Genomic DNA, 26,210 nt, shown 5'->3' with positions numbered 1-26,210 from the left:
TGGAGGGGTGCAAGGGGCATCACTGGGATTTGGGACAGCGGGAAAACTTGGATTTGTGGGTTTGGGAAATCAGGAAAACCAACTCCCAGTCATGGGAAGGTGTCCCTGAGCATCTTTTCCAGCCGGGAATGTGGATCCTGGAATGAGGGAGAGCAGCAGGAGCTGGGTGTGGGTGCCCTCTAGTGAGCTCTGCCTTCTCCGGGAGTGCTGATCCCAAACAACAGCTGGAAAAGGGAGAAAAACTCCACTGGGAACTGCCACAGGGATGGGGTGGGGTGGGTGATCCCATGGGAATGTCAGGAAATGGGACTGGAAACGGGCTGGAGAACAAAGGTTCACATCCAGAGGATTTGCCGCTGCCATTCCTGAGGGACTTAGCAAACATTGGATGGGGAAAAAATTTCCTAAAAAGGGGGAAAAGTCTGCCTGGAAAGGAGGAAAATACCTGTCTGAAAAGAGGGGAAAATCTGCCTGGAAAAAGGAAAACATGTATTTGAAAAGGGGAAAAATCTGCCTGAAAAGGGGGAAAATTTTTGCCTGGAAATGGGAAAAAATTGCTTGGAAAGAGGGAAAAATGCTTGGAAAGGGGGAAAAAAATCTGCCTCAAAAGAGGGAAAAAAATCTGCCTCAAAAGGGTGCAAATGGGGCTTTAAAGGAATTATTTTATCCCTCAAAACAATGTGTTTAATTTTTAAGCCAGTTTTCAAATCACTCAAAAATGATGATTGTTTTAGCCTAAAGGATGGGTGAGGGCAGGTGGAACATCCCAAAATATCCCAAAGCTGCTGGAATTGAATCCTGCTGGACAGAGGTGACACAGAATAGATTTAAGTATACAAAAAAGAGAAGAAATAGAAAATAAGGAGCCCAAAAAGAAAGAAAAATATAACATTATTATTATTATTACATCTCATTTGTGACCTGAGAGGTGTGGATTATAAACATAGATTTATTTCCCATCTGCAAGCAAGGAATTCTTCACCCTGCCGACCTTAATAAAAAAATTAGGAATAAAGTTCTTCTTCTTCTTCTTCTCTCCAAAACAAATCCCCTGGCCACCCACCATAAATATTTATTTCTGTTTTTAACTCTCAGTTCCAAAGGAATTGCACAAGTCGGGATTTATGGGGAAATAAAACATTCCAAAGGTTTCATTTTTTCCCAAATCTGCTGTTCTTGGTCAGGAGAAAGAATCCCAATGGGAAATGGGGAAAATTTCCAAGCTGGGGTTTTGATCTCGAGGTGAATTCCATGGAAAAGTGGATCCTGAAGAGGATTCTTGGTGGGATTAAATCTTGGTACTCTTTGGTTTCACTGGCTGAGCTCTGGAATCGGGGTTTGAGTGCAAAAATCTTCATTTTGGGGTTATTTTAGGTGCACAAGGTCCTGCTATCCCATAAAGATCCTGATGGCCATCTTGATCCTGCAGACCAAACTCTGGAATTGGGGTTTTTGTGCAAAAACACCTACTTTTGGGGTTATTTTAATACTAGAAGGTCCTGCTAGGCCATGAAGATCCCGATGGCCATCCTGATCTCCTTTCTGCACACACTGAAACTGGGATTTGAGTGCAAAAATCCAAATTTTGGGGTTATTTTAAGAAGATCCTGATGACCATCACGATCTCCTTTCTGCACACACTGAAATTGGGATTTGAGTGCAAAAATCCAGATTTTGGGGTTATGAAGATCTTGATGACCATCGTGATCTCCTTCCTGCACATGCCGTAATAGAGGTTTGAGTGCAAAAATCCAGATTTTGGGGTTATTTTATGAAGATCCTGATGACCATCGTGATCTCCTTTCTGCACACACTTAAATGGGGATTTGAGTGCAAAAATTCCAGATTTTGGGGTTACTTTAGGGGCAGAAATCCTCCCTACCCCATGAAGATCCTGATGACCATCTTGATCTCCTTCCTGCACACAGGACACGGCGATCTCTTCTTCTTCAGCATCCTGGCACACCTGAAGCAGGCCACCAGGTGAGCAGTCCTTCCGTGGACAATATTCCCATCCCGAGGCCTGTGCTGGCACAGGAAGCAGGGATTCAGCAGGGTTTTGATGCTCTCCAAAGATTCCACCTCCTCCTCTTTCTTCAGCTTGGCAAAATCCCGATTTTTCCCCTCCTGTGCCAAATCCAAGCACTCGATGGAGCCGCCTGGATCCACGTGGGGTTTGTTTTCTCCCAGGAAAACGTGTTTGGGTTGGCCAGCCGGGGCTGAGATCGTCCTCCTGCAGTCTGGGACGTCCATCCCTTCATCCTGCTCCTGGCTTTCCATGGAACTGATGTTGGAAAGGGACAGGGAATGGGGCAGTTTGGGGCAGTCCCTGTACCAGTCCTTGCGCAGGGCCCAGCAGCGGAAGCAGTACCTTTTTCCCGGGGAGTTAAATTTCCTGCACTTGGAGCATTGCCAGCAATCCTGAGGGATTTAAGGCAAAGAATTCCAGCAAAAAATCAATTTATTTTTTGGGTATTCCTCATTTTAGCCATGTGGGAAAAGTAGCAAGGAAGTCTCGTTAAAAAAAATTTATTTATGAGTGATTTATAAGCTGGAAAATCAACATTTTGTGGCTTGGGATTGATTCATCCCAGATCTGTCCCTCGTGAATTCCTCTCCTTCCTCTCTCCCAGCCCTCTGGAAGAATCTAAGTTGGGGCAGCTTATTTTTATTTAATTTTAAAAGAATTTTCAATATTTTGCTCAAAATTCAAGGGGAGAGCTCCTGGAATATGGTATGAATTTATTTTCCAGGCTCACTCATCACTTACCAGCTTTAAATCTGCACAATTAATGGATTAATTAATTAATTACCTCACAGAAAAGGGCAGGACAAGTGCGCAAGCGCAGAGCCAGGACTCAGCTGTCCAAAGTCAGGGACACGCCCATTTATTCCAGGCTGGAAAATTCTGCTAAAACCATTACAATTCTGCTAAAAACCATTAAAATTCTGACTTTTTGAGTGACTATAAAGTGCTACTTGAGATTTCTAAGTTCCTTCCAAGGACAATCCTCCAGATTTCCATCCAGAGGACAACATGCAATTAAAATCTTATTAAATCATGCCTGGGTATCAACATAACTTCACCCAGCCACTTTTTCTTTTTGGAAACCCACAAGAAAATCAGCTTTTCCCACCCCAAAACCAGCAGCAGATGTGGGATGAGCCCTTCCAGCCCCAGGTGATCCCAAGGAATTCCCACCTCAGAAGCAGCCTCTGTGTCCGTGTCATCACTCAGGCACTGGGAATCCTCCAGCTCATCCAAGCACACATCCTCAGGTACCTGGAAATCCAGGAAAGCATTGTCAGAGGTGGAAATGTTGGAATATTCCCTATTTATAATTTGCCTGGTGCTGCAATTCCCAAATAAATGATTACAGCATCACCCTGCTCATTAAATCACTTCTAAAAGTGAATTAAAAACTGTTTTTGCAATGGTTCTTTTGCATAATGTTGGTAACTTTTGGTGGTTTACCATGATCAGATTCTCCTCTTTGAGTCTTTAGCTGGACTCAATTTTTAAAAGCCTTTTCTAAACTTAATTCCATGGTTTTTGATTTATAACTCTTGCAGATATTGGTTAGAAACCCACTTAAGTCGCTGCGAGAAGTTTAACTCATTTTCAATTGATTTTATGCCTTGAAAAATTGAATTTAAACCAAAACCCAAGCAGGAAAACCATCAAACACATGAGGAATGGTGACAGCCTTTTCTAAACAGGATTTAGCCTTTCCAAGGGCAGCACGAGATGAATTAAAACAGAGAAAACTGTGCCAGAGGTACCTTGGTGTCACCTTCTGTGACCTCCTCACAGTCCAACACTTCCACCTTGAGCCCAGCAGTGCCCTGGTCCAGGGGACACTCATTGAGGAACCACAGGTCATCAGTGGTGTCTGAAACTATGGCAGTGTCGATGTCCTGAGGGGAAAAAAACCAGGAAAAATCATTTAGGAGCAGCTCCACATCCCTGTCCCATTTTCCTCTCCAACAACCTCCAAAACCCCAGGCACCTCACTGCCCTCAGACATTCGTTCTGAAAATTTCTGCCTCACAGGTCCCCTTTTTCTCAATTTCCACTTCACAGGCCTCCATTTTTAAAATTTTCCCCTCACAGATTCCCTTTTTTCCAATTTCTACCTCAGAAGTTCCTTCTTTCTCCCTCACCAACTCAGTTTTTCCCAATTTCCACCTCACAAGTTCCCCTTTCTCCAATTTCCACCTCAAAGGCTTCTCTTCTTCCAATTACTTTCTCACAGGCCCTCCTTTTCCTAATTCCCACCTCAGGTTTCCATTTTTAAAATTTTCACCTCACAGATTCCCTTTTGTCCAAATCCCACCTAACAGGCTCCCCTTTTGCAACCTTTCCTCAATTTCCACCACGTAAGTTCCCTCTTTTTCCAATTTCCTCCTCACATGTTTCTATTTTAAAGATTTTCACCTCATAGATTGCAATTTTTTCCAATTTCCACCTCCCAGGCCCTCCTTTTCCCAATTCACACCTTAAAAGCTTCCATTTTTAAAATTTTCCCCTCACAGATTCCCCTTTTTTTCAATTTCCACCTCACAGGCTTCTCTTTTTCCAATTTCCACCTCTCAAGTTCCCCCCTTTTCCAATTTCCACCTCACAAGTTCCCCTTTTCCCAATCTTTTCCCAATTTCTACCTCACAAGCTTTCATTTTTTAAATTTTTACCTCACAGATTCCTGTTTTTCCAATTCTCCCCTAAGAGGCCCTCCTTTTCCCAATTCACACCTCACAGGCTTCCATTTTTAAAATTTTCCCCTCACAGATTCCCCTTTTTTTCCAATTTCCACCTCACAAGTTCCCCTTTTCCCAATCTTTTCCCAATTTCCACCTCACAGGATTCCATTTTTAAAATTTTCACCTCAGATTCCCTTTTCCCAATTTCCACCTCACCATTTTCCCTTTTTCCAATTTCCACCTCTTCCAGCTCAGCCACCACCCTACAATGTTCCAATTTCCACCTCACAAGTTCCCCTTTTCCCAATCTTTTCCCAATTTCCACCTCACAGGTTTCCATTTTTAAAATTTTCACCTCACAGATTCCCTTTTCCCAATTTTCACCTCACAAATTTTCCTTTTCCCAACCTTTTCCCAATTTCCACCTCACCATTTTCCTTTTTTCCAACTTCCACCTCTTCCAGCTCAGCCACCACCCTACAACGTTCACCCCAATAAAAAAAAGGGGCAACTCCTGAAATCCAGGCACCTCTGAGGGCCTTGAGAAAAGAGTTTAGTTGATTTAAAAAACATAAAATTCACCAACCACCCAATGGGAAAGGCCTAGAGTGGGGAAAAAGGCTGGAAATCCTGGAGTGGGAAGGGAAAAGGGAGAAAAAAACTGAATATTTTATTTCCTTGACAGCCGAAAGAGGAGATAAAGAAGACAATCTTTTTACACACCTGGTTAGTCTGAATATCCGTGGATCCATTACTCCTGGATTTGTAATTGCTTCTGAGATTCCCCAAAAACCACCATGGCAGCCCAGCCACATCCCACTCCTCAAAAACCAGGTCCAGCTTGGGCTTTTTGCTTTTGGAGAGGTTTTCTATCAAATCACTGTCTGCAAGAGCCAAGCACAGTCCATGTCATTGGGTAAGAGACACCAGCAGAGACAAAAATTGGGCTGAAATCTGAATTTTTTACTTTTTGCATCAGGCTGAGAGCTCTGGGGTTTGGATCCTGGGATCCCAAACTGAGCATTCCAGGATCACCTTGGATCACCCTCCCTCCCTCCAGTGCCTGGAGTTTCCAAGGCACAGCCAAGGCTGGTTTGTAAATCCAGAGAATTTTTCAAGGGTTTCCAAGGCTGGTTTGTAAATCCAGGGAATTTTCCAAGGCTGGTTTGTAAATTCAGGGAATTTCCAGCTCTCCCATTTGAGCTGGAAACAAGGAGCTGCTTTTCCAACTGAGGTTCATTGAAAAGAGAGAATAAAAAAGTAGAAAACCAGGAAAATTGCTCCCAAAATTTGTGAACTCTCCACAAGTGATGCAACAAAAAAGTCCCATGGGGAAAATGTCAAAATATGACAGATCCACCCAAAAATTCCCATTTTTATTCAGTTCCCTGCTTGGTTTGCAGGGAATGACTGCAGCCAGCCCAGCCCGGGTTCTGTGAGCTCAGGAGCCTCCCTTGGGAAGGGGGATGGATCCAAAGATAAATTCCAGCATTTTAAACACCCTCCAGCAAGGTCTGGAAGATTTTTTTCTCATGACATTACTCAGTGAGAGATGGGATTTGGGGGCTTAACCTGCCACTGCATTCAGAGCATTTATTTATGACCAGACATTAAGAAAATACTTGTGGTGAACTTTGAAATTTCTCAGTTTTCAGCAGAGAGATTTTTAATTATTCTATTCCAAACCAGAAGTTTTTTGAGTCCCTCCTCCAGCATTCTGCTGTTGTGTGTCCCACACAGGTGGCTTGTAAGTGCTGTGATAATGCAGAAATTTGTCCCTCACCTTCACAAGTGTCACATTTGGGCTCTAAGGTAGCAGGAGCTGAGGTTTTGCTGTCACTCCACCATCCCAGAGCCCCAAACTTTAGCACCAAAATTTTTAATGATTCTATTCCAAACCAGGGGTTTTTTGAGTCTCCCAACTCCCTCCTCCAGCATTTTGCTGCTGTGCGTGCCACACGTCTGCAAACATTGTGACAATGCAGAAATTTGTCCCTCACCTTCACAAGTGTCACATTTGGGCTCTGAGGTAGCAGGAGCCGAGGTTTTGCTGTCACCCTCCAGGATCCCAGAGTCAGATCCTTCCTCCTGGCTGAGCTGCAGGAAGGAAAATGCAGGAATGAGCCCAGCAGAGCTTGCAGGGACAAGGGGATGCAGCACTTCCATCCCCAGGCACCAGCTGCAGGATGAGACCAAGCAGGTAGGAAGAGGAAATAATTCAGAATAAAAACTACAAACTATTTTATTTCTCTTTAAAGCCTCTGGAATCAGCAGGAACAACCAAGGAAAAATCTTCAGCTTGGCAAAAATCCTAAAGTTGGTGTTTTTCATGCAGTAAAAGTTGATTTTGTGACTCTCTGACACCTCCCAGCCTTCATCACACCCCAAACCACACCTGGAAAAAAACTTTGGAGACACCAAGATTTTTCCTCGGTTTTCACCTCTGCCTGAAAAGCTGCTGGAAACAAATCCTAACTAGGCACAGTGAATTATTTCATTGGCAATTCCTAGTGGGACGAAAAGGGGGGGGGGGAAAAGCAGGAAAAAAACAGGGCTGGAGAAGCTGAGGGCTGGAAGTGCTGCACCCCAGAACAACACGCTCAGATACTGGCACTCTGTCACGAGGAGAGAACAGAGAAGGGTGGCTCTGTCCCTGCTCTGTGGATTCCAGAACTTTTTACATTTTGGGGGATTTCTTTTTTTTTTCAGGAAAAAAAAAGGTGAGGAGCAGCACAACAACAAAAAAAAAAACAACCAAAAAGTTCTGGCAGTCCACCATGCAGAGGTACAGAGAAGGGGCGGCTCTGTACAAGAAAAGAACCCACTGGGCAGTGGGGTTTACCTGCAGCTGGTCTGGGCTGGGCTTAGCGACGCTCTGCTCCTTTGGGAGAGTCTGTGCAGCATCTGCAGATGGCAGGCAAAACACAAGGAAAAGCCTTCCCTGGGAATTCCCACTCTCACAGCACACAGGGGCTGGGCCAGGCACACAACCAGGCGGGCTGGGCACTGCTGGGGGCTCTGCACGTCAGGCTGGGCTGCTCGGGGGGATGGGGGAATGTGGGGAGAAGCAGATGGAGGAAAATTCACTATATTCTTCCCAAAGGGAAAAAGTATTCTTCTTGCTACGGCCAAATTCAGAATTCTTCTCTAAGGGAAAAACGATTTTTTTTGCTATGGCCAAATTCACAATATTCTTCCCAAAGGGAAAAAGTATTCTTCTTGCTATGGCCAAATTCACAATTCTTCTCTAAGGGAAAAAGTATTCTTCTTGCTATGGCCAAATTCAGAATTCTTCTCAAAGGGAAAAACGATTTTTTTTGCTATGGCCAAATTCACAACATTCTTCCCTAAGGGAAAAAGTATTCTTCTTGCTATGGCCGAATTCAGAATATTATTGCCTAAGGGAAAAACGATTCCATTAGCTATAGCCAAATTCACAATATTCTTCCCAAAGGGAAAAAGTATTCTTCTTGCTATGGCCAAATTCAGAATTCTTCCAAAGGGAAAAGTTATTATTTTTGCTCTAGCCAAATTCACAATATTCTTCCCAAAGGGAAATATTATTCTTCTTGCTATGGCCGAATTCAGAATATTATTCCCTAAGGGAAACACGATTCTATTAGCTATAGCCAAATTCAGAATATTCTTCCCAAAGGGAAAAGTTATTATTTTTGTTCTAGCCAAATTCACAACATTCTTCCCTAAAGGAAAAGGTATTCTTCTTGCTATGGCCAAATTCAGAATATTATTCCCTAAGGGAAAAACGATTCTATTAGCTATAGCCAAATTCAGAATATTCTTCCCAAAAGGAAATATTATTCTTCTTGCTATGGCCAAATTCAGAATTCTTCCCAAAGGGAAAAGTTATTATTTTTGCTCTAGCCAAATTCACAATATTCTTCCCTAAGGGAAAAAGTATTCTTGCTATGGCCAAATTCAGAATATTCTTCCCAAAGGGAAAAGGTATTCTTCTTGCTATGGCCGAATTCAGAATATTATTCCCTAAGGGAAAAACGATTCTATTAGCTATAGCCAAATTCAGAATATTCTTCCCTAAGGGAAAAATGATTCTGTTTGCTATGGCCAAATTCACAATATTCTTCCCTAAGGGAAAAATTATTCCTCTTGCTATGGCCAAATTCAGAATTCTTCTCTAAGGGAAAAACAAATTTTTTTTGCTATGGCCAAATTCACAATATTCTTCCCTAAGGGAAAAAGTATTCTTCTTGCTATACCCAAATTCAGAATATTCTTCCCAAAGCGAAACATTATTCCTTTTGTTATAGCCATCCCAAATTCAGAATATTCTTCCCACAGGGAAAAGTTATTCTTATTCCTACAGCCAAATTCAGAATATTCTTCCCAAAGGGAAAAATTATTCCTCTTGCTATGGCCAAATTCAGAATTCTTCCCAAAGGGAAAAATTATTATTTTTGCTATAGCCAAATTCAGAATATTATTCCCTAAGGGAAAAGTTATTCTTATTCTTACAGCCAAATATTCAGAATATTCTTCCTAAAGGGATAAAAGTATTCTTCTTCATACAGTCAAATTCAGAATACTTTTCCCAAAGGGAAATATTATTTTTTTTGCTATAGCCAAATTCAGAATATTTTTCCCTAAGGGAATAAAAAGTGGAAAATCAGGAAAATTGATTCTGAAATCTCCATGGGTTTCCCAGCAAGAAACCCCATGGGGGAAATGTCAAAATATGACAGATCCACCCCAAAAAAAAAAAAAAAATCCCATTTTTGTTCAGTTCCCTGCTTGGTTTGCCAGGAAATCCCACCTGGAAGGTGAAAAGGGATTTTTTTTGGGGGGAATTTCTGTGGATTTCTTGCTCTTTTTGAAAAAGGGATTTTTGGGGGGGAATTTCTGAGGATTTCTTGCTCTTTTGGAAAAAGGGATTTTTGGGGGAATTTCTGAGCATTTCTTGCTCTTTTTGAAAAAGGGATTTTTTGGGAGGAATTTCTGAGGATTTCTTGCTCTTTTTGAAAGGTTTGGGCATGAGGATAAAAAACAGATCGAGCCTCAAAAAAATCCCATTTTTGTTCAGTTCCCTGCTTGGTTTGCCAGGAAATCCCACCTGGAAGGTAAAAAGGGATTTTTTGGGGGGAATTTCTGAGGATTTCTTGCTCTTTTTGAAAGGTTTGGGCATGAGGATAAAAAACAGATCCACCCCAAAAAAATCCCATTTTTGTTCAGTTCCCTGCTTGGTTTGCCAGGAAATCCCACCAGGAAGGTAAAAAGGGATTTTTGGGGGGGAATTTCTTGCTCTTTTTGAAAGGTTTGGGCATGAGGATAAAGAGCAAAAAAAGGAAAATTCCATGCACAGGGCTGGACACAGCTGGATCCAGCTGCTCCCAAGAGTTAATTAATTAAAAGGCTGAGCTAAATTAACAAAAATCCAATTAGCAGGGATCTTTGTGAGCCTGGCTTTGAGCAGAGAGAACAAAAATTGCCAGGAAGGCTCCGTGGAACAGGAAAATTCAAAATTCCCTTTGGATGAGGCTGAGTCCCAGCAGGAATCACATCTGGATAGGGAAGATCTGAAAATGGCAGAAATTCCACCTAAAAATGGCCTTTAAATGGAGCAAAATTCAGAATTTTCTGCTTTTTTTTCATCCTTGCAGCTGCTGGGGTTTAATTGCTGATGGAAAACAGGAGCCAGGATCTGCAGGGAGATGGGAACAGGGAGAAATCCTTTCCAAAATCTGATTTTTAGGGAGTGGAAAATTCCAGAAAAACCTGATTGAAGTGAGGAATCTTAAATGCAGACTTGGGGAAAGTGACCAAGGAAAAGGGGGGAAAATAAAGAATTAGAAAAGGGAGAAAAAATGAGAATAGGGGGTAAAAAATTAGAGAAGGGGAAAAAAATGGAAAATAAAAGGGGGAAATTAGGAAAGAAAAAGGGGGAAAGAATTAGAAAATAAAAGGGAGAAAAAATTAGAAAAGGGGAAAAGAAAATAGGCAGGGAAAAGAAGGGAAAGGTCTGGGAAAGGAAGGGGAATGTGGTGGAAAAGAAGGAAAATGGGAGGGAAAGGAACAAAAAGAGCCAGGAAAGGAAGGAAAACGGGCGGGAAATGAAGGAAAATGAGGAGAAAAGGAAGGAAAATAGGGAGGGAAATGAAGGGAAAGATCTAGGAAAGGAAGGAAAAGATCCAGGAAAATTGAGAGAAAAAGAAGGAAAAGAGGTGGAGAAGGAAGGAAGGAAGGAAGGAAGGAAGGAAGGAAGGAAGGAAGGAAGGAAGGAAGGAAGGAAGGAAGGAAGGAAGGAAGGAAGGAAGGAAGGAAGGAAGGAAGGAAGGAAGGAAGGAAGGAAGGAAGGAAGGAAGGAAGGAAGGAAGGAAGGAAGGAAGGAAGGAAGGAAGGAAGGAAGGAAGGAAGGAAGGAAGGAAGGAAGGAAGGAAGGAAGGAAGGAAGGAAGGAAGGAAGGAAGGAAGGAAGGAAGGAAGGAAGGAAGGAAGGAAGGAAGGAAGGAAGGAAGGAAGGAAGGAAGGAAGGAAGGAAGGAAGGAAGGAAGGAAGGAAGGAAGGAAGGAAGGAAGGAAGGAAGGAAGGAAGGAAGGAAGGAAGGAAGGAAGGAGGAAAAAGAAGGAAAAGAGGTGAGAAAAGATGGAAAATGGGAGGGAAAGGAATGAAAAGATCCAGGAAAGGAACGAAAATGTGAGGGAAAGAAGGAAAATAGGGGGGGGAAAAGGTGGGAAAATGGGTGGAAAAAGAAGGAAAAGAGGGGGAAAAGAATGAAAAGAGGTGGAAAAAGAAGGAAAAGAGGGGGAAAAGAAGGAAAATGGGGGGAAAAGAAGGAAAATGGGAGGGAAAAGAAGGAAAATGGGAGGGAAAAGAAGGAAAATGGGAGGGAAAGAAGGAAAATGGGAGGGAAAGAAGGAAAATGGGGGGGAAAAAGAAGGAAAAGAGGGGGAAAAGAAGGAAAATGGGAGGGAAAAGAAGGAAAATGGGAGGGAAAAGAAGGAAAATGGGAGGGAAATGAGGGAACCGAGCCTGAGGCCTCTCCCTGCCCAGCCTGCTCTGGGTCCCTCACACTCAGCTGGGAGCAGCACCCACACATCTCCTACAGCCAAAACCCCACATGGAGCTCAAAATTCTTCTGCAAAATAAATCTAAATTAAAAAAAAGAATAGTCTGTAAAAAAATCCAAGGTAGAAACGGCCACGGTTTCGATTTGAATTGAATTTCATTTTTAATTTTTCCACACGTGGCTGAGCCCTCCTAAAGGTTTAAATGCTCTTTTAAAAATGGGAAATGTGGCACCAAGTTCCACAGTTGGGAATTAAATCCAATTTACCTGTTGAAAAAATGGAAAATGTGGCAAAAAATTCCACATCTGTTGATCAAATCCATTTTAGATGTTTAAAAAATGGGAAATGTGGCACCAAGTTCCACAGTTGTAGATTAAAACCATTTTATGTGTTTAAAAAATGGGAAATGTGGCACAAAATTCCACATTTGTGGATTAAATTCATTTTACCTGTGAAAAATTGAAGATATAGCACAAAATTCCACAGTTGGGAATTAAATCCAATTTACCTGTTGAAAAAATGGAAAATGTGGCAAAAAATTCCACATCTGTTGATCAAATCCATTTTAGATGTTTAAAAAATGGGAAATGTGGCACCAAGTTCCACAGTTGGGAATTAAATCCATTTTACCTGTTTAAAAAAATTGAAGATATGGCATAAAATTCCACAGCTTAAATCCTTTAAATTGAAATTAAATCCTTTCTTTTTGTTTTAAAAAATGGGAAATGTGGCACGAAATTCCACAGTTGTAGATTAAAACGATTTTATGTGTTTAAAAAATGGGAAATGCGGCCACGAAATTCCACATTTCCCATTTTTTAAAACAGATCCCAGCTGTGGAATCAAACCCATTTTATCTGTTTAAAAAACTGAAAATATGGCACAAAATTCCACATAAATGCTTTCTTTTTGTTTTAAAAAATGGAAATGTGGCACAAAATTCCCCAGCTCAGGCAGTGGAGTTGATTTTTTGGGAATAAATTCCCATTTTGATTTGAGTTTAACTGAATTCCCCTCATGAGCTGGGGAAGGTTCAATTGCAGAATTTTTAGAAATTATCAAAATATTAAAAAAAATGAGGTGAGAGCAAAAAAATTGCAGCTCTGAGGGTGAAAAAAAATCAAAATATTGTTTCCAGTCAAGGGGGGGATTTCAGGACTCAAAAATCCTTTCTTTTTGGTTTAAAAAATGGGAAATGTGGCACAAAATTCCACAACTGTGGATCAAATTAATTTTATTTGTTTAAATAACTGAAGATATGGCATAAAATTCCATATTTTAATTTAATCTACAGCTGTAGATTAAATCCTTTCTTTTTGGTTTAAAAAATGGGAAATGTGGTACAAAATTCCACAACTGTGGATCAAATCCTTTTTATCTGTTTAAAAAGTGAAAATATGGCCCAAAATTCCATAGTTGGGAATTAAATCCCTTTTATTTGTTTAAAAAAAATGGGAATGTGGCACAGCTCAGCCAGTGGAGTTGATTTTTTTGGTAATAAATTCCCATTTTGATTGGAGTTTAATTGAATTCCCCTCATGAGCTGGGGAAGGTTCAAGGTTAAAACCCTGCAGAATTTTTAGCACTTTTAGAGATGATAAAAATACCAAAAAAAATGAGGTGAGAGCAAAAAAATTGCAGCTCTGAAGGTGAAAAAAAAATCAAAATATTGATTCCAGTCAAGGGGGGGATTTAAGGATTCAAAAAACCTTTCTTTTTGGTTTAAAAAATGGGAAATGTGGCACAAAATTCCACAGCTGTGGATCAAATTAATTTTATTTCTTTAAATAATTGAAGATATGGCATAAAATTCCGTATTTTAATTTAATCTACAGCTGTAGATTAAATCCTTTCTTTTTGGTTTAAAAAATGGGAAATGTGGTACAAAATTCCACAACTGTGGATCAAATCCTTTTTATCTGTTTAAAAAGTGAAAATATGGCCCAAAATTCCATAGTTGGGAATTAAATCCCTTTTATTTGTTTAAAAAAAATGGGAATGTGGCACAGCTCAGCCAGTGGAGTTGATTTTTTTGGTAATAAATTCCCATTTTGATTGGAGTTTAATTGAATTCCCCTCATGAGCTGGGGAAGGTTCAAGGTTAAAACCCTGCAGAATTTTTAGCACTTTTAGAGATGATAAAAATACCAAAAAAAATGAGGTGAGAGCAAAAAAATTGCAGCTCTGAAGGTGAAAAAAAAATCAAAATATTGATTCCAGTCAAGGGGGGGATTTAAGGATTCAAAAAACCTTTCTTTTTGGTTTAAAAAATGGGAAATGTGGCACAAAATTCCACAGCTGTGGATCAAATTAATTTTATTTCTTTAAATAACTGAAGATATGGCATAAAATTCCGTATTTTAATTTAATCTACAGCTGTAGATTAAATCCTTTCTTTTTGGTTTAAAAAATGGGAAATGTGGTACAAAATTCCACAACTGTGGATCAAATCCTTTTTATCTGTTTAAAAAGTGAAAATATGGCCCAAAATTCCATAGTTGGGAATTAAATCCCTTTTATTTGTTTAAAAAAAATGGGAAATGTGGCACAGCTCAGCCAGTGGAGTTGATTTTTTTGGCAATTAATTCCCATTTTGATTGGAGTTTAATTGAATTCCCCTCATGAGCTGGGGAAGGTTCAATTGCAGAATTTTTAGCACTTTTAGAAATGCTCAAAATATTAAAAAAAAATTAGGTGAGAGCAAAAAAATTGCAGCTCTGAAGGTGAAAAAAAATCAAAATATTGATTCCAGTCAAGGGGGGGATTTAAGGATTGAAATTTGGGGTTTTGGGCAGCACTCAAACAACTCCTGGCACACAGAGACGACACAAACTCAAAGAGATTTTCTTGAAAAAGCTTTTTCAGAGAAGTTTATTCCTCCTGGATTTGGGATTTTTTTTGGATTTTTGGTGATTTTTTGTTGTTTTTTGGTACTTACCAGGTGAGAGCAACATTTGTGGAATGGAATCCAACCTACCTGGGAGGGCAGCAGGGCTCAGGTTCCTCTTCAGCATCTCGTACACGGGGCTGGGGAAGGCAAAAAATCCAAAAAATCCCTTTAAAGGTCACAGAAACCCCCAAAAAAACCCCAAAAGTTTTTGTGATTTATGAATTTCATTATTCATTCTTAGGGGAAAATTCTTTTCTTACAGATCCCAGAAAAAACCAGAGGGTTTTCTTCAAGAGACCTCAAAAATCAGTGGTGTTTTTACTAGAGAGAGCCCAAAAAATGGGTTTTTTCCCTAGAAAAATCCCAAAAAATCACAAGAAATTCTACCCTACAGACCCCAAAATGGCAAATTTTTTTCACTTTCCCAGCTAAAAATGTGATTTTTATTTTTTTTACTTTTCCAGCTAAAAATGTGATTTTTCTTTCAGCATTTCCAGATAAAAATGTGAATTTTTCCCACCGTTTTCAGCTAAAAATGTGGATTTTTCACCTTTTGTGGATAATTTTTTTTTTTTCCCCTACCTGGGGTCCTTGGCTGAGAAGCTCTGGATAAAAATCACAATTTTTTCCAGGTTTTCTGGATAAAACTTTGATTTTTTTTTTCACTTTCCAGCTAAAAATGTGAATTTTTTCAGCTAAAAATGTGATTTTTCTTTCACCGTTCCCAGCTAAAAATGTGAATTTTTTCACCATTTCCAGCTAAAAAAGTGAATTTTTTCCCACCGTTTTCAGCTAAAAATGTGATTTTTTTCACAGTTTTCAGCTAAAATTGTGAATTTTTTCAGTGTTTTCACCTAAAAATGTGGATTTTTCACCTTTTGTGGATAAAAATTTTTTGTTTTGTTTTTTCCCTACCTGGGGTCCTTAACAGAGAAGCTCTGGATAAAAATCACAATTTTTTCCAGATTTTCCGGATAAAAATTTGATTTTATTTTTCACTTTCCCAGCTAAAAATGTGATTTTTCTTTCACCATTTCCAGCTAAAAATGTGATTTTTTTTCCCACCATTTTCAGCTAAAAATGTGAATTTTTTCCCACCGTTTTCAGCTAAAAATGTGAATTTTTTCCCACCATTTTCAGCTAAAAATGTGAATTTTTTCACCGTTTTCAGCTAAAAATGTGAATTCTTTCACCGTTTTCAGCTAAAAATGTGGATTTTTCACCTTTTGTGGATATTTTTTTTTTTTTTTTTCCCCTACCTGGGGTCCTTGACAGAGAAGCTCTGCAGTCCCAGCAGCTCTCCCAGCTGATCTCCCCCGCAGTGCACCAGGTGCTGCTGCCTCTTGTCGTAGAGCTGCCTGGCCATGATGTACTGGCCCAGGAAATGCATCACCTGTGGGGCAGCAGTGGCTGGGAAATCATTTCCTGCCTTTTGGGGGGCTGGCAGGGGAATGAGAGGGAGATTTGGGGGGTTGGAGTAAAGGTTTGGGGGTGGGGGGGGTTGTGAAGAGGATGGAAATGAACTGGTTCAAAATGGGGTGATCCCGGTTCAAAATGGGGTTATTCCCAGTGACCCCAAAGTTTATCCAAAAGTGACCCTGAAGTGTCCCCACAATGACCCTGAAACATCGCCAAAAAGTGACCTCAAATGTCCCTAAAATGTTCCCAAAAACTGACCCCAAAGTGTCCTCAAAGTGATCCTGAAATGACCCCAAAAAGTGACCCTGAAGTGTCCCCACAATGACCCTGAAGCGTCCCCAAAAAAGTGACTCAAATGTCCCTAAAATGTTCCCAAAAACTGACCCTGAATTGTTCCCAAAATCTGACCCCAAAGTGTCCTCAAAGTGACCCTGAAGTGTCCACAAAAACTGACCCTGAAGTGTCTTCAAACAGTGACCCCAAATGTCCCTAAAGAGTCTCCAAAAACCGAGCTTGAAGTGTCCTCAAAGTGATCCTGAAGTGACCCCAACAAGTGACCCTGAAGTGTCCCCACAATGACCCTGAAGCGTCCCCAAAAAGTGACCTCAAATGTCCCTAAAGTGTTCCCAAAAACTGACCCTGAAGTGTTCCCAAAAACTGACCCCAAAGTGTCCTCAAAGTGACCCTGAAGTGTCCCTAAAGAGTCTCCAAAAACTGAGCTTGAAGTGTCCTCAAAGTGATCCTGAAATGACCCCAAAAAGTGACCCTGAAGTATCCCCACAATGACCCTGAAGCGTCCCCAAAATGTGACCAAGGGTCCTCACAGTGACCTTGAAGTGTTCCCAAAAACTGACCCTGAAGCGTCCTCAAAAACTGACCCTCAAATGTCCCCAAAATGTCTCCAAAAACTGACCCCAAAGTGTCCTCAAAGTGACCCTGAAGTGTCCCTAAAGAGTCTCCAAAAACCAAGCTTGAAGTGTCCTCAAAGTGATCCTGAAGTGACCCCAACAAGTGACCCTGAAGTGTCCCCACAATGACCCTGAAGCGTCCCCAAAGTGATACTGGCCCAGGAAATGCATCACCTGTGGGGTCAGCAGTGGCTGGGAAATCATTTCCTGCCTTTTGGGGGGCTGGCAGGGGAATGAGAGGGAGATTTGGGGTGTTGGAGTAAAGGTTTGGGGGTGGGGGGGGTTGTGAGGAGGATGGAAATGAACTGGTTCAAAATGGGGTTATCCCAGTTCAAAATGGGGTTATTCCTAGTGACCCCAAAGTTTATCCAAAAGTGACCCTGAAGTGTCCCCACAATGACCCTGAAACATCGCCAAAAAGTGACCTCAAATGTCCCTAAAATGTTCCCAAAAACTGACCCCAAAGTGTCCTCAAAGTGATCCTGAAATGACCCCAAAAAGTGACCCTGAAGTGTCCCCACAATGACCCTGAAGCGTCCCCAAAAAAGTGACTCAAATGTCCCTAAAATGTTCCCAAAAACTGACCCTGAATTGTTCCCAAAATCTGACCCCAAAGTGTCCTCAAAGTGACCCTGAAGTGTCCACAAAAACTGACCCTGAAGTGTCTTCAAACAGTGACCCCAAATGTCCCTAAAGAGTCTCCAAAAACCGAGCTTGAAGTGTCCTCAAAGTGATCCTGAAGTGACTCCAAAGAGTGACCCTGAAGTGTCCCCACAATGACCCTGAAGCGTCCCCAAAAAGTGACCTCAAATGTCCCTAAAGTGTTCCCAAAAACTGACCCTGAAGTGTTCCCAAAAACTGACCCCAAAGTGTCTTCAAACAGTGACCCCAAATGTCCCTAAAGAGTCTCCAAAAACCGAGCTTGACGTGTCCTCAAAGTGATCCTGAAGTGACCCCAACAAGTGACCCTGAAGTGTCCCCACAATGACCCTGAAGCGTCCCCAAAAAGTGACCTCAAATGTCCCTAAAGTGTTCCCAAAAACTGACCCTGAAGTGTTCCCAAAAACTGACCCCAAAGTGTCCTCAAAGTGACCCTGAAGTGTCCCTAAAGAGTCTCCAAAAACTGAGCTTGAAGTGTCCTCAAAGTGATCCTGAAATGACCCCAAAAAGTGACCCTGAAGTATCCCCACAATGACCCTGAAGCGTCCCCAAAATGTGACCAAGGGTCCTCACAGTGACCTTGAAGTGTTCCCAAAAACTGACCCTGAAGCGTCCTCAAAAACTGACCCTCAAATGTCCCCAAAATGTCTCCAAAAACTGACCCCAAAGTGTCCTCAAAGTGACCCTGAAGTGTCCCTAAAGAGTCTCCAAAAACCAAGCTTGAAGTGTCCTCAAAGTGATCCTGAAGTGACCCCAACAAGTGACCCTGAAGTGTCCCCACAATGACCCTGAAGCGTCCCCAAAGTGATACTGGCCCAGGAAATGCATCACCTGTGGGGCAGCAGTGGCTGGGAAATCATTTCCTGCCTTTTGGGGGGCTGGCAGGGGAATGAGAGGGAGATTTGGGGTGTTGGAGTAAAGGTTTGGGGGTGGGGGGGGTTGTGAGGAGGATGGAAATGAACTGGTTCAAAATGGGGTTATCCCAGTTCAAAATGGGGTTATTCCTAGTGACCCCAAAGTTTATCCAAAAGTGACCCTGAAGTGTCCCCACAATGACCCTGAAACATCGCCAAAAAGTGACCTCAAATGTCCCTAAAATGTTCCCAAAAACTGACCCCAAAGTGTCCTCAAAGTGATCCTGAAATGACCCCAAAAAGTGACCCTGAAGTGTCCCCACAATGACCCTGAAGCGTCCCCAAAAAAGTGACTCAAATGTCCCTAAAATGTTCCCAAAAACTGACCCTGAATTGTTCCCAAAATCTGACCCCAAAGTGTCCTCAAAGTGACCCTGAAGTGTCCACAAAAACTGACCCTGAAGTGTCTTCAAACAGTGACCCCAAATGTCCCTAAAGAGTCTCCAAAAACCGAGCTTGACGTGTCCTCAAAGTGATCCTGAAGTGACCCCAAAAAGTGACCCTGAAGTGTCCCCACAATGACCCTGAAGCGTCCCCAAAGTGATACTGGCCCAGGAAATGCATCACCTGTGGGGTCAGCAGTGGCTGGGAAATCATTTCCTGCCTTTTGGGGGGCTGGCAGGGGAATGAGAGGGAGATTTGGGGTGTTGGAGTAAAGGTTTGGGGGTGGGGGGGTTGTGAGGAGGATGGAAATGAACTGGTTCGAATGGGGTGATCCCAGTTCAAACTGCATTGTTCCCAGTTCAAATGGGGTTATTCCAGTTCAAAATGGGGTTATTCCCAGTGACCCCAAAGTTTCTCCAAAAGTGACCCTGAAGCGTCCCCACAATGACCCTGAAGGGTCCCCAAAAAGTGACCTCAAAGTGACCCTGAAGTGTTCCCAAAAACTGACCCCAAAGTGTCCTCAAAGTGACCCTGAAGTGCCCCAAAAGTGACACTGATGTGGCCCTAAAATCTGACCCCAAAGTGATCCCCAAGTGTCTCCAAAGCGCCTCATAAAGTGACCCCAAAGTGCCCCATAAAGTGACCCCAAAGTGCCCCATAAAGTGACCCCAAAGTGCCCGCACAGGTGAAATGAGGCCATTTCCCAGGGCCTGAAGGAGTGAACCCCAAACCCCAAACCCCAAATCCCAAATCCCAAACCCCAAACCCCAAATCCCAAACCCCAAACCCCAAATCCCAAATCCCAAACCCCAAATCCCAAACCCCAAACCCCAAATCCCAAACCCCAAACCCCCCAGGCCAGCCCTGGGGGTGCCCCCACCTCTTTGAGTGTGAAGGAGTCGCCCTGGGCGCCCCCAGCCCGCAGGATCCTCAGCAGGGGCAGCGTGGGAAGCACCTGCAAACATCAACGTTCAATGGGAAATATTGATCAATACAGTCATGATAAATAAATAAAAATTTATAAATAGTCTTTATAGAAAAAATACTAAATGGTAAATATGGGATAAATACAAGAATTATAAAGATTTCCCCACTATTTAGCAATACTAAATGGTAAATATTTGATAAATATCTGCAAACACCAACATTCAATGGGAAATATTGATCAATACAGTCATGATAAATAAATAAAAATAGATAAATAATATTTATAGAAAAAATACTAAATGGTAAATATGGGATAAATACAGAAATGAGAAATATTTCCCCACTATTTAGCAATACTAAATGGTCAATATTTGATAAATATAGAAATGATAAATATCTGCAAACACCAACATTCAGTGGGAAATATTCATCAATACAGTCATGATAAATAAAGAAAAATTTATAAATAATCTTTATAGAAAAAATACCAAATGGTAAATATGGGATAAATACAAAAATTATAAAGATTTCCCCACTATTTAGCAATACTAAATGGTAAATATTTGATAAATATATAAATTATAAATATTTCCCCACTAATTATCAATATTTCCCCACTATTTACCAATACCAAATGGTAAATATTTGATAAATACATAAATATAAATATATATATAAATCATAAATACTTTCCCACTATTTAGCAATATTTCCCCACTACTTACCAATACTAAATGGTAAATATTTGATAAATGTAGAAATTACATATATATATAAATAATAAAATATATAAAAATATATAAATATATAAAAATGATCAATATTTTCCCACCATCAATACTAACAATATTTTCCCACTATTTAACAATATTTTCCCACTAATTTATCAATATTAGCAATATTTCCCCACTATTTATCAATATTATCAATATTTCCCCAATACTGTCCCACTATTTATCAATATTATCAATATTTCCCCATTATTTCTCAATATTATCAGTATTTTCCTACAATTTATTCATTTTTTTTCTGGATTTGGTTCCAATTCCAAGCTCCTAAATTTTCCTCCAATGGAAAATCCAAATTTATTCCCCCTCCCACCACATTTTCCCTGATATTAGAAGGATTTTTTTCCCCAAGAAATTGGAAGTTTGAATTTTTGATTTTTGGAATCCAGACCCAAGATTTTTTTCTAGATCAGGAAAAAAAAAAAAAAAAACAAACTAGAATATTTTAATACCAAAATATCAATAATTCCACATTTTTATGTCCTTTTTAATCTATATTTTCCCTTGAAAATATTCCTAAATCATGGATGTGAAAGAGAACAAATTCCTTGAGATAAATCCCAATTTTTTTAGGATAAATCCCAATTTTTTTTTAGGATAAATCCTCCAAATTTAAACATATTTTAAATTTCATAAAAATCACTGCTTCGAGGAGGAAATAACACAGATAAATGATCAAGTGAGGGGTAATTAATTGATAATTAATTGCTAATTACCTGATTGGCTTGGCCCAGGGGGATCCTGCTGGAATTTGGGAAGCTCATCCTGGCAGTGAGGAGCTGTTCAAGCACCGACCTGCAAATGGATTTGGGATTAAAATCAACCTTAAAATTTTATTTTTAATCCTGACCCGGGTCTCTCCCACTTTGTGCTGCCCCAGGGGAAGGAGGGGAAAAAAGGGAAAAAAAAAAAAATAAAAGGAAAAAATATTTGGGAAGGGTTGGTCCAAGCACATCAAATATTCAAATTTCTAAATTATAATTCAGATTATAACAGCTTTGATCCCTTCCCAGTTCATATCTCCCTAAATTTTAACCAATTTCTGAGGGAAAAAATGAAAATATTGACCACAAACAACTTTAAAAAGAGCTGGACAGGGTAGACTCAAAATTATAAAATATTTAAATATGTGAGGAACATCAACAGTGACCTGGAATAATTCAGATTATAACAGCTTTAGCCCTTCCCAGTTCATATTTCCTTAAATTTTAACTGATTTCTGAGGGGAAAAAATTAAAATATTGACCACAAACAACTTTAAGTGAGCTGAACAGGGTTGAGTCAAACTTAGTAAATATTTAAATTTGTGAAGAGCATCGACAATTAACTGGAATAATTCAGATTATAACAGATTTAATCCCTTCCCTAGTTAATATTTCCCTAAATTTTAACCAATTTCTGAGGGGAAAAAAATTAAAATATTGACCACAAACAACTTTAAAAAGAGCTAGACAGGGTAGACTCAAACTTAATAAATATTTAAGTTTGTGAAAAGCATAGAAAGTGACCTGGAATAATTCAGATTATAACAGCTTCAATCCCTTCACCAGTTCATATTTCCTTAAATTTTAATCGATTTCTGAGGGAAAAAAACCAAAATATTGACCACAAACACCCTGAAAATGACCTGGACAGGGTTGAGTGAAACTTAGTAAATATTTAAATTTGTGAGGAACATCGACAATTAACTGGAATAATTCAAATTATAACAGCTTCCCTCCCTTCACCAGTTCATATTTCCCTAATTTTTAACCGATTTCTGAGGGGAAAAAATGAAAATATTGACCACAAACCCCTTTAAAATGAGCTGGACTTACCCACCTTGACTTTTTGTGCCTGGCAGGAATATTCTGGGATTATTTTCCCGGGATTTTACAGCGGGATAATTCCCGAGTTTTTACAAAATTCGCTTTTTTCAAACCTCGCCCTCCCGAGGGAGGGACACGGGGAGGGACCGATAACGGCTGGGCTAAAAATCGGCTCAAAAAAAAAGGAAAAAATTCGGATTTTATCTCCCTCCCCTTTTCCTGGAAAGAAATTCAGGGCTGAGGGCGGTGAATTTTAACCATTTCAGCGCTGATTTGATCACTCAAAACCTCCGGGTTTTGCATAAAAATTAATTTTTTTTAGGTAGTCTGCTTCTCATTAATATTCGTATTTAATCAGAGATTAATTTTGGCGTTAATTAAGGTTTTGTTCACGAGTTTTAAAATATTTTCGGGAGAAAATATAATGAAATTTAGGGGTAAAGCCCCATTGAAAAGCTCCCACGTGGTGGAAATTCCTAAAAAGTAAATGGAATTTTGTGCTTGGCCAGCTCAGAAATTTGGGATATTTCCAATCCTAAATTTGGGATAATTTCAATACTAAGTGTGGGATAATTTCAATCCCCAAATTTGGGATAATTTCACCTCCAAACCCCCATCCAAAAAGGGATTTCCGGAGATTTTTAGGTGCTGAAAATCTCGAGAGGAAATCGTGAATCACCCCCGAGTCATGAGCTGAGCAAATTTTCCACTCCAAAATTTCACCCCAGACAGAGGAAAGACTCATTTGCCTCTTTCATGACTAAAAAAAAAAATGCCTTTTATATGACTAAAAATTCCTTTTTTTGAGTCACCAAAAACCCCCCAAGAAACCGCAGCTTTTTTAAAAACTGAAAATCTCAACGGGCTGAAAAGTCAAATTAAAATTTATTCGAGCTTTGATGGTTTTTTTATTAACGTCTAAATTGAATTTTAAAAATTCGTTTTTAAATTCCATTTAAAGTAGAAAACAGCAGGGGTTGGGGTTCAGGTGACAGCGATTTTTCCAGCTTTTAAATAAAGTAAAATATTGAAAATAAAGTTGGGATTTTCGGGAATTTTAGGTAAAACAGCCCTGAAGGGGAGGATTTAAACAGGCACTGATGCAATCATGAAGTCACTGATAAATTAATTAAATTTGTCCTCATCAGTCCCTGAGGGGTTTCATACCTTAAATTTCACCCTTTTAGTTTAAAATAAACTTCAAAAATTCTGATTTGTACCCGAGTTTTGTGGCTAGCACGATGAATTTGGAATTTTGGGCAAATTTGGGGGATTTTACCCCAAAAATTCCACCAAAACCTTGGATAAATAAAAGATAAATCGAGAAAACATTGTGCAATTGCTGCTTTGGTTGTGAAATGTTGCAAAAGCCGGGAGGAAAACCAAAAGTGATGAATTAAAATGACAAAAAAAGCGAATTTCCCTACAAATCTCCCTAAATCCCCACAGGAATTTGGGATAAGGAAACACTTCCACCACCTTGAATGTTCCTGATTTGTGGCTATTTTTATTTTTAAAGGAAAAAATTGGCTTTTCTTGGGGTTTTCCCACAATAGTTGAGGCAGCTTAACCCAATAAAACAAAAGAAAATTTGTGGGATCAATCCCTCAGCTTTTGTGGGGTGAAATCCTGGAAAAAATGGAATTCCAGAGCGGTTTGGGATGGAAAAAAACTAAAAATTTATCCCATTCCATGGGTAGTGACAGTCCAAAATCGCAGGTTTTTCCAACTTGCTTCCAGGGATGGGGCAGCCACGGATTCTCTGGGAATTCTATCCCAGGGAAGGATTCATTCCCAAAATCCCGATTTATTCCCATATCGCGGTGTGAGCCCGCAGCCATTCCCCTTTCTCCTATCACTCCAGGCCTTTGGGATCATTCCCCATCCATCTTCCTTGATCGGCTCATAATTAAATCACCCCGAAGTTTCCCTTCTCCAGGCGGGACAATCGCAATTATCTCAGGATTCCGCGGGAAGAGATAAAAATTCAGGGACGCTCCCGCCGCCCCAGGCCCCTCCCGCCGGCACCGCCTCCCGCCCCCCTTCAGCCTCCCCGGGATCCCCGCGCTCCCCTCAGCGCCCTGCTCACCCTACAGCCGCTCCATGGGCTCCGGGCAGGGGGCTGGGGAGGGGAAGGAGCCCCTACACCCCCGGAGGGCTCCGCGCCTCCATTTTAGCGGCGTCCCGGCCGCCGCTTCCCTCCCCGGCCAACATGGCGGCGGGGTCATAGAGAGGAGAGGGATGTGCGGCTGGACGGGACGTGGGGATGGCGGGGGTGGGTGGCGCCCCCTAGCGGGTTGGAGGACCACGGGGGGTGTGCCCTCAGCCCTCATGGAAAGCGGAAATAAAAATAAATAAATACACATAAATTTTCAAATAAAAGTAAATGTAAAATATAAATGTAGATATAAATATCAGGAGGACCACGGGGGTGTGCCCTCAGCCCTCATGGAAAACGGAAATAAAAATAAATAAATACAAATAAATTTTCAAATAAAAGTAAATGTAAAATATAAATGTAGATATAAATATCAGGAGGACCACGGGGGTGTGCCCTCAGCCCTCATGGAAAACGGAAATAAAAATAAATAAATGCACATAAATTTTCAAATAAAAGTAAATGTAAAATATAAATGTAGATATAAATATCAGGAGGACCACGGGGGGTGTGCCCTCAGCCCTCATGGAAAACAAAAATAAAAATAAATAAATACAAATAAATTTTCAAATAAAAGTAAACGTAAAATATAAATGTAGATATAAATATCAGGAGGACCACGGGGGTGTGCCCTCAGCCCTCATGGAAAACAAAAATAAAAATAAATAAATACAAATAAATTTTCAAATAAAAGTAAATGTAAAATATAAATGTAGATATAAATATCAGGAGGACCACGGGGGGTGTGCCCTCAGCCCTCATGGAAAACAGAAATAAAAATAAATAAATAAAAATAAATTTTCAAATAAAAGTAAATGTAAAATATAAATGTAGATATAAATATCAGGAGGACCACGGGGGTGTGCCCTCAGCCCTCATGGAAAACGGAAATAAAAATAAATAAATAAAAATAAATTTTCGAATAAAAGTAAATGTAAAATATAAATGTAGATATAAATATCAGGAGGACCACGGGGGTGTGCCCTCAGCCCTCATGGAAAACGGAAATAAAATAAATAAATAAAAATAAATTTTCAAATAAAAGTAAATGTAAAATATAAATGTAGATATAAATATCAATACAAATATAAATAGATAGATATAGATATAGATATAGATATAGATATAGATATAGATATAGATATAGATATAGATATAGATATAGATATAGATATAGATATAGATATAAAAGTAAATGCAAATATAAACGTCTATAAATATAGATATTAAAATATAAATATAGATTATAGATATAAATATAAATATGGATTATCATAAAATAAGCATATACATTTTAAATATAAATATGAATATATAAACATGAAATTTATCTAAACTTATATCGTTTATTCATGTATAAACTTACATAAAAATTTATAAAATTAGGTTAATAAATTGAATCAAGAATTAAAATTTAAAAAATTGAAAATAAAAAAATTAAAAATAAAAATAAAATAATTAAAAAATAAAAAATTAAAATTTAAAATTAAAGTGGAATAAAACTTTAATTTAAAAATACTTCAAAATAATAATAATAAATGCATAAAATAGTACAAAACGATACATACACAATAAATGTTTTGTATTATATATCTTATGCAATATAACAACATT

The 26,210-nt window shown here is 39.8% G+C and overlaps 1 protein-coding gene across 2 annotated transcripts; it reads right to left on the bottom strand.

The window, feature by feature from the left end:
• Window positions 1-874: 874 nt before the first annotated feature.
• Window positions 875-24,651, bottom strand: MDM4 (MDM4 regulator of p53). Of its 2 annotated transcripts, none has more exons than XM_059487867.1 (11): window positions 24,528-24,651; window positions 21,347-21,425; window positions 19,796-19,870; window positions 15,890-16,023; window positions 14,718-14,767; window positions 7,544-7,605; window positions 6,702-6,798; window positions 5,425-5,585; window positions 3,784-3,918; window positions 3,203-3,283; window positions 875-2,421 (listed from the first exon to the last, which is right to left on the bottom strand). In XM_059487867.1, the coding sequence occupies exons 2-11, from the start codon at window positions 21,392-21,394 to the stop codon at window positions 1,879-1,881; spliced, it is 1,386 nt and encodes a 461-aa protein (XP_059343850.1). In that variant the 5' UTR covers window positions 21,395-21,425; window positions 24,528-24,651; the 3' UTR covers window positions 875-1,878. The 2 variants fall into 2 exon arrangements, with proteins under 2 accessions (XP_059343850.1, XP_059343851.1); XM_059487868.1 differs by lacking the exon at window positions 24,528-24,651 and adding an exon at window positions 22,452-22,470.
• Window positions 24,652-26,210: the final 1,559 nt, after the last annotated feature.

Source organism: Ammospiza nelsoni, chromosome 23 (genome assembly GCF_027579445.1).
Source record: "Ammospiza nelsoni isolate bAmmNel1 chromosome 23, bAmmNel1.pri, whole genome shotgun sequence".
In the NCBI taxonomy this organism is placed as follows: domain Eukaryota; kingdom Metazoa; phylum Chordata; class Aves; order Passeriformes; family Passerellidae; genus Ammospiza; species Ammospiza nelsoni.
Note: the sequence above shows the minus strand (reverse complement) of the source record. Positions and strands in the feature narration are given on the sequence as shown.